This window comes from Falco biarmicus, chromosome 11, assembly GCF_023638135.1.
Source record: "Falco biarmicus isolate bFalBia1 chromosome 11, bFalBia1.pri, whole genome shotgun sequence".
Classification (NCBI taxonomy): Eukaryota; Metazoa; Chordata; class Aves; order Falconiformes; family Falconidae; genus Falco; species Falco biarmicus.
This window is the reverse complement of record NC_079298.1, coordinates 2,454,314-2,470,090: the sequence shown is the minus strand read 5'-3', so window position 1 is coordinate 2,470,090 and position 15,777 is coordinate 2,454,314. Positions and strand designations below refer to the sequence as shown.

Genomic DNA, 15,777 nt, shown 5'->3' with positions numbered 1-15,777 from the left:
TTTTCTGAAAAAAATGCTGAGCTTTAAAACAAATTTTTCATAAACATGTGCAGTTCCAGATACACATTTTACAACTGATGGGCAAATGCGAGGTAGAGCTGAAGTAGAGCATTCTTTCATAAATCTGGAATTCATTAGGACATGAAGTTATGCATTGTAAAGTTACTTCTGTTGTATTATTTCACTCCGGCAACGTAAACAAAGATTTTTGTTGGTGCTGCAAGTAATGCCATTGTTGAAGATAACCATATAGATAAAAACTTGTTTTGAAAACAGACTGACTTTTGTTTTACTTTTGGAGAGCTTTTGTGGAATGACAGTAAAGGTTATTGCTTGGATATCTCTGTGGTATGAAAAAAAAGTCTTCTAAGCTGTATAGTTATATATTGCTTTCTGAATAAAAAAATTAATGTGTCTGCTTTCAAAAGTTAATTTTTTTTCTTCCCTCCCCCACCAGATTCATATTTCGGGGACAAAAGTTCCTGTGTAGAAAATGCTAGCACATTGAATCTCACAGGTTCTTCTCTGCAAGGCCTGAATAGCACATGTATAGGAAGAACACCCCTCTCTTGTAGTAGACCTGTTTGCAGAAACCGTACTCCTCTTATAGGATATTCAGGTAAAATTAACAGCTTTTAGAGGAAGTAGTCCTACTTATATTTCTAACATTATTTTATTAAACATACTTTATTTTTAATGTGATACAGTAAGATAATGAAATATATTCAAAGCACAAAACATAACATGCGCTGTATGACAGAGGATGCCTGCCAATGAAAGATGCACCTATAGAGGAAAATACTACTTCAGATACTGGTTAGATGTTTTGGTATTGCAGCCTCTTGTTGTTTGCTTTGCATTCATGCTTAAGTTACCAACGTACTTAGAATTCAGACTTTTGTTAATTGTCCAAAGTGGGATTATTTTTGTGGACATGTTGCTTTTGTGTGGTGACTGAGCTGAAAAGGCCGAATTTATGCACGTTTCTAATCAAGGTTTCTTTTTAGGGGCTTGTATATCATGTATCATTATTAGGGGCTTGTTTCTTGATACAAGTTTTATGCATTTTGTGTTGGCATCTTCAAAGGTGTAGAGCACTTTTTTCAGAACAACACCTATGCAGTGGCTCATTAGGTGTACATTTTGCAGTGCTTCTTATGAATAAAGTTGTGTTACAGGGTAATGATGCCTTGTGCCATGTTATGTGACTGTGTGCTCTGGTAGTGCAGAAGTAAAGAGATTCAAAGTTAGTTCTTTCACATTCTGACTAATTATCAATTGAGTCTTTAGTGTTCTTGAAGTTATTTAATGGTAATTTTCTGAAGCAATTAAATTATTTTAAAATTTATTTTTAAAAATTACTTATTCCTGGTAGGGAATACAAATTAGCTTTCTACTTGCTACTGAATCGTTGTTTTGCAAAATGCAACTAACATGAATTCTGTAATTTTCTAAAGCTGTTGTGATCCACAGTTTTCTTTGTGACTACTCCAGGAATTGGGGAATCAGAATAACTATGATGTTGAAACCCATAGGACAGGTTTCTCTAGACTTTATGCAACTTAACAGTGAAACAAACCCAAGTCTTCAGTTTCCTCTGATTTTACATGTGTGGTGTTTAGCCACCAAGGAGGCTCAGGGGAGACCACCTTGCTGTCTATAACCTGAAGGGAGGTTGTAGCGAGGTGGGGTTGGTCTCTTCTTCCAAATAACAAGCAATAGGACAAGAAGCAATGGCCAGTGGAGGTTTAGGTTGGGTATTAGGAAACTTTTCTTCATGGAAGGGGTTGTCAAGCCCTGGAACAGGCCGCCTGGGGAGGTGGTGGAGTCACCATCCCTGGAGGTATTTAAAAGATGCATAGCTGTGGTGCTTAGGAACATGGGTTAGTGGTGGGTTCGGCAGGGCTGGGTTTACAGTTGGTCTTGATGGTCTTAAAGGTCTTTTCCAACCTAAACAATTATGTGATTCTGTGTTTGTGTGTGTGCATCTGTACATTTGTTTATGCTTGCTGTATTGTATGTGAGATTCCTTGATCAGTCTTTCATTGATCTGTAGTAAAGGCAACGTGTCCAGGATATCACATTTTGAAGAAAGTTTGTTGGTTGCTGTATTTTTTTGTAGTGTGGCAAACTGAAAAACTAACCAGCGTCCAAATAAAATTTGTGTAATTATCATACTTTATTTGAAATGCTTATTACTATCTTCAACTTGTAGTTGCTTTGAAAAGAAGAGATAGTACTGGGATCAGCTGATGTTATGGGCCAGGGGTTGTTCTGATTAGAAGATTCAGAATAACAGTTACATTTTCAGCAGGCCTCAGATGAAACTTCATGGGAATGCTGTTGCTGACATATTGTGGCTTACAGAACACAGGTAGAATAAATGAAAGTTCAGGCTTGGGTGTGTGCAGCATCAAAGATTTCGTGCAGGTGGTAGCCAATTGCAGTTCAAATAGCCTTTTAATCTTAAATTCTTAGATAAACTCCAATTCTGATCTTGCCCTTCCTGATTTCTGGTAAGAATTAGTTTTGATTTTGGGGGTACAGATTGAGTTTACTCAGAAGAAAATGGCAGGTTTGGTGTATTACACCCCTTCAGTGGGATCTCCCTGTTTTGACAATGCTCTTATCCCGTTGCTTCTTGAGAGCAAATTCAGTGAAGAACAAGGGAAGTTAATGGTGGAAAAGAATGTAAATGATCACTATGAAGCAGGTAGAGTTTATTGGTGTTTCAAATCAGTAAATATGCCTATGCTACCAAATCCTAATATAGTTTAGATGTTTTTGAAAGTGTAAATGGGGCATGCCTTTTATATGCAAGTATTTTTCTTATTTTGGATACTTTAGACTTAATGGTTATTTAATAATGACGTCTTTTCTGAGTATTTAAGTGAATTCAAGAAGGTTTAAGTAAAGAATCTGTTAAATTCAGCTATTGTAAGGTTTAGTTTGGCTTTCAGCTGAAAGTTAAGATGACTGAGATTGTGAAAGGTTTTTCCAGTTTGAGAAATTATGCCAAAGTGTATGTATCAATTGCTTTTCATAGTGGGGTCATAACTTCAGTATTGCTCAGCAGGTTGCACATTTCCTCATCTAAGTAACACAGTATGACAATCTTGGGTCACAGATTTCCAAGCAAAATGTCATTAGTAGCTTCTCCAACAGAATCTGGAAGAATGTAACACCATTTTGCAAAGATGAAACAAAAATTAGCTGAGATACTAAAAGAAGCACTATATACATATTTTCGGTCTTTCATAGATTAAAAGTTCAGTACACAGAATTAAAATGGTATCACCCCATTAGGTAAATGTTGTGTCTAGGAAGTACTGTAATTTAGTGCTTCAAAGCAGTGCTTCTTACGTAGTGAGGCATAATTTGGCATGTGTGGACTTTATTAGTCTTGGTTAAGACATACTGTTGTACAATCTGTGATGGCAGGCACCCAGAGGGAAGCTGGGGAGAAGCGGGAGGGTCAGCTCATTTTGTCCATCATCTTATCCCCGCCAGTTCTGATTGCAGAGGATGCCTCATCTCTGAGACTATGCTTCTTATTGGCTCACAGCTTAGGTTTTAAACACCAAAACAGTAGCACTAGGAGACAGTTGTTTTTTGACTTGGTGCTGTTAAAGTTCAGTACTGTATGAAGTGGTATGGGAGGAGTGAGATGAAGGAATGTGTCAAAATTCGTCTCCAGTCAACTATACTGCAGTCAGCCATAGCTGAACACAGAACAGCCCCATTTATGAAATTAGCTGTTTTGATCTGAATAATGTGAGATTACGAATCATAGGTCTATAGAGTTCAGTTCAGGTATAAACATCAGGTTTATTGTAGGTCTGCAGTACCATCCCAAGGTAGATTTGCTATGTTATGTTGGGTAAATTGCTAGAGCAGCTGGGTTGGGCGTTTTATCTACGTGGGAAAAGAAAGAAGACTAGATAAGAAAATACAGTGAGGTTTAGGGTCTTCAGAAAGGAAGACATTAGGTGTTAAGGAGCTTTAATCTTAATTTTTACATTTATTTTTGTAAGGCGTGTCTTGGAATCATGGGTGGATATTTGAAGAAGGAGATGAGATTAGTTGAGTTTGTGATATTTGGGAAAATTTAATTTGAAGCAATTTTAAGATGCTAAGAATGTTTCTTAAAAAAACATGAAAATGAAAATCAAATTATTGGTTCTCAAGCATACTTTATATGTATGCATTTTAGAATAGTTTAATAAGTTTAGTGTAAAATCAGATTAAATATATATGTATATGAAAAAGACATTTGTTTCCCCTAGCTTGGTGAGATCTAAGCCACCTTGATCCAAGTTGTGCTTTTAGTAGAATATTATGTTACAGTATCTCTCTGCAATTAATATATCCAATTTTAACTAGTGGTAATAGCTGTGCATTGTCTTGATTTTAAAATGGCAAATGTTTAATAATAGCCATGCCTTTAGGAGTGTAGTAAACATCTTTTTTGTTTAGTACAGAGATGGTGACTCAGAAGTGGTGTTTTCACTTGCTACAGAAATGTGATTAGTTCTGACAGTCTCAAATGCATTCAGTAAGTCTTCTAATGTCAGGTTATGATGTTCATACTTGGGAAGGTGTGCCTTGTCTGTATGGTATGGCAAGTAAGGAGTTTTTAATTGTTAATGAAGTTTGGTAAACTGAAAGGGCTTTCCACAGATGTGGGAATATAAACACATATTTAACTTGGAATGGCAAAGTATAATTCTGTTAATGTAAAGTGGTGGCTTGTAACTGAATATATGGAATGTTTTACAGCTACATCCTCATCTGCAGTCTCTGCTCATACCGTTGCATCAGTTATTGTAGCTGTAGTAGAAGGAAGAGGCCTTGCCAGAGGTGAAGTAGGAATGGCCAGTATTGACTTAAAAAATCCTGAGGTCATATTGTCACAATTTGCAGACAATACAACTTATGCCAAGGTATTGTTGCATACTTAATTGCAGTATCCCTTACAGGCTAATTATTTTGTTTGTCTGTCTTAAAAAAGCTTATGACCAATGGGAAATTAATTTTTTAATTTATAGAAGAAATTTCACAAAAGTTAAAGGAACAAGTTCTAGAAAACGTGCAGCGTTGAAGGGACTGCTATTTCATGTGTCTCAGATTTTAGATAAAGAGGAAATAATATTTTGCAAAAGAAAAATAGCCTTTCTGCAGAAAAATAGTGTTTGGACTATGTGGGAGTGAGATGCCTGGCTTTGAGGAGCATTGGACAATAGGTGGTAGTAGAACTTGCAAATATTTTCATCAGGCAAAACAAAACAACTCTTGAGAGCAGGGCTGTGTAAATGGGGGGGAGGGGGGGGAGCTGGGCAGGAGTAGAATAACTGCAGGGTCAGCTTTGTATGGTTGCACAAATACTCCTTCTCAGTTAGTTCAAAATGAAATTTACTCAAGTCTACAGGCAGGTGTTCTGCCTACCAGCACTGCATACTCAACATTAATTGTGAGAGTAAACTGATTTATGCAACAGCAGTGTTAGTAAAACATCTTAGTTAAATGGTTTTGTTGTTGATACGCATGCTGGAAAATAATGTGGCTTGTAGCATCTTTACAGTAGTCAAAGAAGTAAAACATAAATTTAATTAGGAGACTAAGTAGATGTAACTCAGAATATAAACGGCTATCAATGTGTTGTATAATGTCTTTTTTTTTTTTTTTTTTGACCATTAGTACTTTTAAAGCTTATCCTGGCCTTAACACACGTAAGTACGTATTGCACCTGGCAGCTACAGAAATACTTCTGTAATAGACAGTACTAAAAATAAAAATGAAATGTGCATCTTGAAAATGTGAGTGCATGAAAAAATGTACACATTCAGATGATTATGTAATTTTTTTTGTTCAGGTTATTACTAAACTCAAGATTTTAACACCACTAGAAATAATAATGTCAAACACTGCTTGTGATGCAGGGAGCACAACAAAATTGTTCAGTCTGATAACAGAACATTTCAAGGTAAGCTCTTAAATTTCATTCCCTGTTCTAGAGTTCTTGTTGATCACTTTGATTCTTGATTTGAAAGTTTTCTACAACTTCTGAAACCTTAAACACAGCCACATTTTGTGTTTTGTATCATTTTTCGGGTCAAATTTTACCACGGTAAAGGATAATCTAAATGCAGCTTCAGCATTGCTAGTTCTAATCCTGACAATTACAGAGTTAAGTATATTAGTAATTACAGCTGGAAGTTTTAAATGTGTGGCATTGAAGTAATTTGAGCAATACTGAACCTTGGAAAGAATCAGAGATCAAAAAAGCAAGCATTGTCCTTTGCTGCTCCTTTGTTCTCTCAACCTGATAAATAGATGGGGCTAGTGTATCACAGAATAGGAAAAAGAGCACTGACGAAGTAAGAGGCTGAGATGAACTAGCATGCATAATTTATGAGTATTCAAGTCTCAGAACATTTAAAAAACTGTAGTAATTACTACTTGAATTGTTTCCATGTCTACACTGCTGATGGCTCCTTCATGAGTCCTCTTTCCCTTACTGACTTCTCTCCTCTTTTTCTTGCATAAATCACTGGTGCATTGTGCATATTCAGTTACATTAACCTGCATATCTTTATTCCCTATTTACCATTGAAGGCTTGATAAGGCCTTTACCTTATCAAAAGGCTTTACCTTTGGGCTTTACCTTAAAAAAGGCTTTACCTTTGGGCTTAAACCTTGGCAAGGGAAAACTACACTTTGAATCTGAGCATCAGTGCTAGCATGAAAATAACTCGTCTCAAAAAGTCATTAACTTTATCCAAATCCAAGTTAAATTCACAATGTGGACTAGCTAGCTCTTGAGAGGAAAAGCAATACCCAAGAAAAAGCCTATGTTAATTGACTTAAAGCAGTCATATGAGCCTTTTTGTATGTGCTCACTACCAGAGAGAAGGAAAGATGAGTTCCAATAGTATGGCTTACTTGTGCTAAGAAGCTAGAATGAATAGTTCTGTAAAGACAGTTGAACGGGTTGATAGATTTTCTTGGAAACATGTATCACTAGCAAAATAGGGAAATCTGTCTGGTGAAAAACTCTCTGTAACTTTTTAAACTATTTGCTTTTCACCCCATCTTCACAGAATGTGACTTTTACAACTGTCCAGAGAAAGTACTTCAATGAAACAAAGGGTTTGGAATACATAGAACAATTGTGTGCATCTGAATTCAGCACTGTTTTCATGGAGGTTCAGTCAAAGTATGTTTAAATAAGGAAAAAAGCATACTGTGTCCAGATAAGTTTTTAACAGCTTTTTACATACATAGTACACAGGTCTGTGGCTTGTTGCGAAAGTCAGAAAATAAAACAGAGCTGGGTTTTTTGGGGGGTTTTTTGGTTTTGGTTTTTTTTTGCCCCCCAGTGTTTCTGATATATCTAGAAACTTAAATAGAAAGCCTGTTACAGATTCTGGGTTGGTTTTTTTTTTTGAGTTTTCATAGACTTCCATATTCTCCTTTTCCTTCTTTATTTAACAATACAATGTAACAGCTGTGATTGCCAGCCTTTCTGGCCTCAGCAGATGTTTTCCTTTTACCATCACTTTTGAGTAATGATACTTGGTGACCTGGGTCTTCATTTCAAGTCACGTGTAACTACTGAAATATGTATGTTAACAATAGCAGCTTTGTAGAGGTGGGCTATCAAGTGTACAGACAGTCAAACATTCATGAATATTTGGTTTACCATGCACATATGTGCACTGTACATGGGTTAGAACATACTTAAAATGTTCTGCTTTTTCAGTGCTTATCCCAGTAGTTGTCAAGCAGAAGTGTGAATGTGATTTCTGTAGTGCACTGCTTGGTTTTGTGGTACTTAAATAGCACTATTTAACATTCATTAAAGCTTGTTTCTTTCGAAGGTATTACTGTCTTGCAGCTGCTGCAGCTTTGCTAAAATATGTTGAATTTATTCAAAATTCAGTTTATGCTCCTAAGTCACTCAAGGTGCGTTTCCAGGGGAGTGAGAAAACAGCTATGATAGATTCTTCATCAGCGCAAAATCTTGAACTAGTAATTAATAACAGAGATCCTCGGTAAGAATATTTAAGTTTACAAATTACACTTTTATATAAAAGTTGTATTTTCACCAAGTATCCTTGATGTTTGTGTCAGAACTGACTGTTACATTCATTTCTGTATGACAGAACTTACATACTATTCAGAGCTTTTTTAAAAAAATAATATTTGGACAGAGAAATGCGTTACAATTTGGCAAAAAATTTCTAGCTTAGGAAATCCTACAAGTAAATTGCAGGAATAGATGGTACATAGTCATCTTTACATTGATTTCTGTATTTTATTCAAACTTACAAATGATGATGCAAAATTTCACAGATTGCAAAATGAAGGAAGCAACGTTTTTGCAAGAAGTTGCTTATGTTGGATTAAAATGCCTAGGTTTTACTCATTTAACACAAGATAAAGGCTCCAGGCTTGAAAGGTTGTTTTGTTTTCCTTTAGCCGTAAGGAATAGTGGCAAACACAGTAATTGCTGTAAGGATGGTCACAGGGAATGTGGTACTTGATTGGATGGTATTTCTCCACAATGAGAACAGTGCCTGGAGCACTTCCTTCACCGGGACTTACTTGCCTTCTAGGCAGAAGCAGCTGCAAGGCTTACTTTCTCAAGACTGTTATTCTTGTTAGAAACATGGAAAGTTTCTTGGAAAAAAGACTTGGAACTTGTACTTTGCTGCCTGCCAAGTTCTGAGATCCACCTCTGTTCAGAAGTCTACTCATCACCTCGATACGAAAAGGGGAGCCTGGAGATTCCTCACACTCCCAATTATTACTCATAAGAGCTTTCCACTTGGAGAGATATCATAGAATGGCTTGGATTGGAAGGGACCTTTAAAGTTCATCTAGTTCCAAACTCCCTGCTGTGGGCAGAGACATCTTTGACTAGATCAGTCATCCTTAGACTTCTGCCACTGCTTTCTTCCCTTTCCAGAATTTCTGTGGGCAGTACACAGTTAGATCTGTTCTTCAGAACTGGGAGGTAATTACAGTTTCTTTCTGTTCATCTGTCATGCTCTGCCCCCAGTTCCTTCTTGTTTGCTTCATTGCTTCGTATGTAACTCTAGGAGCCAGCCACTCTTAAGATCGGTGAGATTTTCAGAGCAATATTTCTCTGAAAGCTGCTGCTAATTCCACAGATTATTTTGAGAGGAAGGAGGTCACAGGAGGAACTGAGCAACAGTAAACTGCTTCAAGACACTCTCTCTCCCCCTACCCCCCTCATTATTGCTGGAGAAATTTTGCTGACCCAGTGGCAAGTTTGAATCAGGCCATACACAGCTATTTTCATTACATAGATTTTACCTCTAAAGTGTGGTTAGATACCTTTGTATCAGATACTAACAGGTAAAAGTTAATAGTACAGGCACACACCAGAAACGCCTAAATCAAGTTTTTGTGCTAGTGGAGGGGCTTGTCTCTCTTAATTTATGGCAGGAGGAAATGAGCCTTCAGTTGCTTAAAGGTAGGCGGTGTAGATACTATCCCAAATGTAGAGTTCCCCTTAAGTCTTGTCATGAGTTGCGTATTGTGGTAAATATGTCCTTAATAAAACTGGGTTTGAATTTCCCCCTTTCTTAATTCTCTGGACTGTTGCTTTGTTCTTTTATAATGTGATATTTCAGGAGTTTCTGTACTATCTATCTATTTTCGTGCAGTTTGTTTTGTATACTTGTATCAGATTTCTTCCTATACAAGTTCTGGTTTCAATCAATGTTTATATGGCCCCAGTGTTTTCACTGGTTTTCGTTCAAGCCAGTAGCATTGAAAGCTTCAGTTGTCTGAAACTGTTTAGGTATGTACTAGATGTAAATATTTATTATATTTATATATATATTTATATATGTATAAAAAAAGCTGTTTCTTTTAAACAGATACAGTCAACACTTATGTGTGAGACCCGGGGATGTGTAACATGTAAAAGCCATGAATATGAAAATAATATTTATAATTCATAAGCATGTTATTTGGCTCCTGTATTCGCTGTGAGGTAGTTCTTTAAAAAAACAAAATAGACGCTTATTTCTCTCTTGGGCTTCTAAGTATTTTAAATATTTTTCAGAGATGTATTTTGATGAAAATGTTCTGATTAGTATTTGATCTCAGATTAGAGTTTGCCTCATTTTTAGAGGGTTAGTTTTGTTCACTTTTCATTAGCTCAGTTGAGAGGACAAAGGTGAACTACACTGCTGCAGTAGGAATAGAATGCTACCACAAAAAATGGTGTCAAATGGGGGGTGCTAAGCATCCCAAAAAGCGTATCTCGAATTTGTAGGATACCCTTGCCTGAAAATTTCACTTGATATTTACCATCTTTATTTTTATGAGTGTATTCTTTGCATAATTTTTTCCCCCCCTCTCAAAAGGAACAGCCACACACTTTTTGGTGTCCTAAATTACACTAAAACTCCAGGTGGAAGTCGAAGACTTAGATCCAGTATCCTGGAGCCATTAGTTGATGCTGAAACAATTAACATGAGACTGGACTGTGTTCAGGAATTACTCCAGGATGAGGAGCTCTTTTTTGGTCTTCAAGCAGGTAGTAGTTAATTGGTAGTTAATAGGTAGTTTTTGGAATACATATTATTATATTTCTTTTTAAACTTTTTTTTTCTAATCCATGAAAGCATGCCGTGCTTAATATGTTCGAAAAGTATTCTTTTAATAGTTTGTCAGGTGACATCAGGTGACACTTATATAGTGCACACTTTATTTTTTGAAGTAATCTTTATGGTAGTGATACTTTTCTCCAGTATTTTGCTAAGAAAAGTGAATTTCTCTGATAAAATGGATAGAAGTCAGTGAGCCAATAGATTTTTCAAACAACTTGCGTTTGTCTCTTCACCTCTATGGCTAGATATACACTATGTTGGAAGTATACAAGTATACATAATGTATATGTTAAAATCACATGAAGGTATCATTGATGCAATATGTGTTTGGATGCATATTTTTTTTTTGATTGCTTCATAAATAGTTGTCCAGAGAAATATAAGAAAAAATACAATACCAGAGTATGAGTTAGTCCACCTGAAGCTGAGTCATGTAATCTTAATCTTTATCACAAGAGACATATGATTAAATCTAACAAAAAGAATATTGCTGAACTGATAAATGTCCACCTGTACAATAATCACTACATGCTTAGGCATAGTAAGTGTAGTAATGACAAAATAATTTAGATAGAAGCTGGATTTAACCTGGGTTTTTTTTCTGGTAAATAATTTGTGAAGATAGAATGAAAGAAAGAGATCAGCATAAGTATTGCTAAGTAATTGTGTGCATTTTTAAAAATTTGGCTTTATTACAATTCTACTGTTCAATTTCTGTTCTGTTTACTTTTGTTTTACAGTTATCTCAAAATTCCTGGATACAGAACAACTACTTTCAGTTTTGGTACAAATTCCAAAGCAAGATACAGTATGTTTTGAAGTACACCTTAGATGATCAGTTATCTGTCTATAACATGCAATATATAAATGTGGTAACTTTAAATTTGCATGATATGATAAGAAAAAGACTGCACCTTAAAAAAACATGGAATAATGTTATAGATTGAGACTATAGCTTATGTTACAGCAGTAGAAGATTCTCATAGGAGAATGTTAGAAAAATTTGTGTTTGCTTCAATATCACATTCTACGCAAACGTGACTTCCAAAAATGTTTACTCATTCATCACTCCCCACTTTTATTCTTCATAAGTGGACATCCAGTTTGACAGTATTAAGATGAGAGGGGAGAATTTTCTTCACATCAGCATAAAAGAAAAAAGTGTGTAGCAGAAATTTGCTTTCTTATTTTTGGAGGTTAATGCAGTTTTTGATAGCCTAAAGAAAATTAAGCATCTTTCTCACTAGAAATTAAATAACTTCTTAGCTTTCATGAAATACAAATCTATAGGTATTTGTCTTCATTGCCTGAAAAAACATTTTTAAAAAGGTTCTTAAGAAGTGCTGTGACTTTGCTCAACTGTGCTTATAATACAGATAAATCTGTATTCAATTACAAAGTCAGTTGTGTAAACATACAAAGCCAGAACTGGGACTTACCTGTAGCTTTCCAAGACACATAGTATGAGCTATGCACAGCTTTCGTGCAGGAGTTAAGTGCTTCCTCTGAACAGCGATCACCTGACAGAAAATGGCATACTCACATGGACAGCATAAGCAAGCAGTATCAAATGAGACAGAAGTTTCTTCTATGCTCATAAGCAGAGAACATTATGTCTCAAGCACACAGAGATACCTAGGTTATGAATACTGTTTAAAAGTCCTTTCTTTGTCCAATTCTCAGCTTGACCCATGCCTCTCTGTTAACCTTTGAATGCAAACAATAAGTGAAGTAGTGGAGAACTGATTACTCTTAAGTTTTCTCAGGGTCTTGTCTTACAGATTAAGAGAGTACCCTGCTCTTACCTGTTACCTTAAATAGCACATCTTGCAAGGTGGACCAAAATGAAATGCAGATAAAAGCATTTGTTCATAAGAGCATAACTTAGTTTAGTTGAAAGACAAGCGATACTTTATCTGCTTATGCAGGATTATCAGCTTTAGCAGGAAGGTGTTTTATCCCTTATGCATTTGGCAGTTTCACTCTGTGTGAATGCCTTATGCCTCATGTTGCACCCATTAGAGTGCTTTCAGGAACTTGACAGTCTTTCCTCCTCAGTATTTATAGTGAACTTCCCTTTTGAAGTCTTCTAGGAGGTCAAGACAGATTTAATCTTTTGCCTTGAAAATCACACTGGAATATTTTTATGGTTTTTACCAGGAGATAGTTGTGATTAATTAAACTAAGGGTTCCCTTCCTTCAGTGTGCCAATGTGTCTTTATTAGACTGGAGGTCAGCTCCTGTTCTTAATTAATTTGTAAACAAAAATTGCTGAAGGGGGGTGGGTATAAAAGCTCTCTCCCGCCTAGTGGCTATTAACATTTTTCAAAGCAAGATTATTTTTTTGTCAGACCTTGCCTTGTATATCAATCTGTATATTAACACATGCAATACAAATATCAAAACATAAATACATGTAGTACATGTAGCTTACTACTGGATCTTGGTTGAGACCAGACACTATGGTTAACCAGTGAGCTTGAGATAACTGAACCTTAGCTTTTTTCTGCTCAGCATATTGTCATCATTCCATTATAAGTTACATTTGCCTACTGTACTTGAGTAGGATATTTCTTCCAATGCTTTTGAGGCTTATGCTCACCTGTTTCTATGCTGGTATGCCAGCATCACAGATATTTACAACTTTCTCACCTCTCGGTGTCTTCTCACATGCTGAATTACTTGCTTACGTAAATGACTTCTCTAATGCCAGTTAAAGAAATCAGATACAGACTCCAGTAGGAGTGTAATTAATCCAGAAAAATCTCTTTAATGATATATCCAAAAAGCTGAATGTTGATTGCTCCTGGCTTTCCTTGTAGAGATCTGTAACGTGAATAAAAGATTAGCTGTATGACTAAAACTGTCAGCCTGGGTGCCTCTATGTACATATAGGACCATGTGCACCAAACTTAGCTGAAGCGTTTTCAGTCTTGATTTGGTCCAATATAGCAGAGCTTCGTATTCATGCAACAGACATGTTAATTTGAGTGCTAACTCAGCTGCTTTTATCAAATGCTAGATTAACCCATTCAGTATGTTCTGATCCCATTCACCATACGAATTGTCACTGCAAAATGTTCCACCGGTCAACAAATGAAGTCTTCAGCTGAAAAGCCTACAGTTTCAATCACTAAAAGCGAGCAGTATGTTCAACATGAGCATTCTGTCATCCTAAGGAGGACCATCAAGTGACAGTCTTGCTGAGATGTGTTGATTGAAAAATCATGTAATTGGTGATATGAAGTACTTCCTTTTCTGAAATCTGCATATATATGCAAATTAAAGCTATCTGGACCAAAAAAAAAAAAAATCCTTAAAAGACCCTCTTGTCTCAATCATGAAGGATCCTTAGAAGTTGGATCAATATCCAACTTGTGGTGGAAATGAGGACCATCTGCTCTGCATTACTTGGTCACCCATCTGAAGAACAAATTCAGTAGATTCCGTTTCTGATGAAGTTCCAAGCATGCGACATATTGATTGCTTCTCTGACAGGAAGAAGGTACCAGTATTTTTGGTCTAAATGAATTTCCAGGAAATATAAAAGTTAAACTAGGGCTCATCCACTGACATAGCACATAAATCTGTAGGACTATGTCTCTAGCACAAAACCAAAGTCATCTGCTTCTCTGAATTGTCGTGCTTTACATTGTCAGAGTGACTGTGGACAAATCAGTTTCAGATACTGTAAAGGATAGGCTTGCATTTTAGTCGTTAATGAATCATAAAGAAGTAACATTACGTAGAAGAGTTTCTGGCTATAATTGTATTCATTCAGTTTTTCCCTTTGACCCTAAAGTGCAGCATGTACAAAGATCCACTTCTAACACCAGTTAAAATTCCTAAAGAACTATTTTAGAAAAGGTACATTCCATTATGAAATACCAACTCTTCACATATGACCATGTCTGTCCTTTGGATGTCTGATTCCATCATGGGACTGAGACCCCATATTCATTTGCAGATTATGATTCTTCTGTTAAATACATTTAGTCCAAAACAACTTTATATAGAAGGTAAGGTAAGGCGAGAGGTGTCCTCTATCACAAAAGTAGAGTTATATGCAAAGAAGAAAAGATTTCACATGGGGTCATACTCCTGTGTCCATGTTGAAAACTAATGCTAGATTTTCTTCAGAGCCAAATAATGTGCTTAGCTATGTTGGTTTCTTAAAATCCTCTTACACAGTGCATATGTACTGTATATCCTATGCAGGACATACGCTGTGCCCTAATATCAGCAGCAAAATTCTTATAATTGTTAATGGGGCATGCAAAAGAAGGTAGGATGTGTGTGTGGACAAAACATTTTCAAGAGTGGTCTTTAAGCAAAATTTTTAAACATTTATTGCTTTTATTTACTTTTTTTAATTACATGGGTGTATGTGTAAGGATATAAATATATTATCCAAAGATGAGTCAACCAAGTTGAGTTAATTTGTGTTTAACAGCATTTATGGAAAGAGCTATGCTTCTGAATTACAAAACATAATGTGTTTGCTTTGAAAGAGTACAGGCTATGTAGTTTAGAGCTATGTATACGTAGAAGATCAAAGAAGTGTTCATGGTTTGGGTTAGCAGTGTTCTCAGAGTCAATCATTGTCCATGCAGATGTATGAAAATACTACCTACTGATGGGCAGACTATCACTGTAGGCAATGTAAAATTTAACTACACTTTTTTACGCAGTTACATGGCGAGTTGTCAAAGTGAGCTTATAAAGTATTTTAACAATTTTCTTTAGAAGTATAAAACCTTACTTACAGTTAACAATATGAGTTCTGCTAGTTCTTAGGTACTCTCTCAAGCAGGCAGACATACAAACAGCTCCAATACTTGTAAAATTTTTCAACAGGTTAAAACTGCTGAATCAAAAATAACTAATTTAATTTACCTGAAGCATACTCTAGAGCTTGTGGAGCCTCTGAAAGTAAGCTGTCTTTATTTTATTTTTAAAAAAAAAACCAACAACAAATAAAGACCATTTTGTCCTTATTTTTTACAGAGCAGTTTGTTAAATTTCATAGAATATAGAATAGAATATCTCAAGTTGGAAGGAACCGATAGGGATCATCAAATTAAAAAAAAAAGAAGTTATTTATAACTTGCAGGACACAGTACTGCCA

General features: G+C 35.9%; 1 protein-coding gene across 1 annotated transcript in view; it reads left to right on the top strand.

The window, feature by feature from the left end:
- MSH4 (mutS homolog 4) overlaps positions 1 to 15,777 on the top strand; it is a 32,669-nt gene that overhangs the window by 4,149 nt on the left and 12,743 nt on the right. Inside the window, exons 2-9 of the mRNA XM_056355548.1 lie at positions 458 to 619; positions 4,780 to 4,943; positions 5,873 to 5,983; positions 7,101 to 7,216; positions 7,881 to 8,054; positions 10,404 to 10,576; positions 11,390 to 11,457; positions 15,507 to 15,581. Of these exons, the coding sequence (XP_056211523.1) occupies positions 458 to 619; positions 4,780 to 4,943; positions 5,873 to 5,983; positions 7,101 to 7,216; positions 7,881 to 8,054; positions 10,404 to 10,576; positions 11,390 to 11,457; positions 15,507 to 15,581 (1,043 nt within the window). The remainder of the gene's footprint in view (positions 1 to 457; positions 620 to 4,779; positions 4,944 to 5,872; positions 5,984 to 7,100; positions 7,217 to 7,880; positions 8,055 to 10,403; positions 10,577 to 11,389; positions 11,458 to 15,506; positions 15,582 to 15,777) is intronic.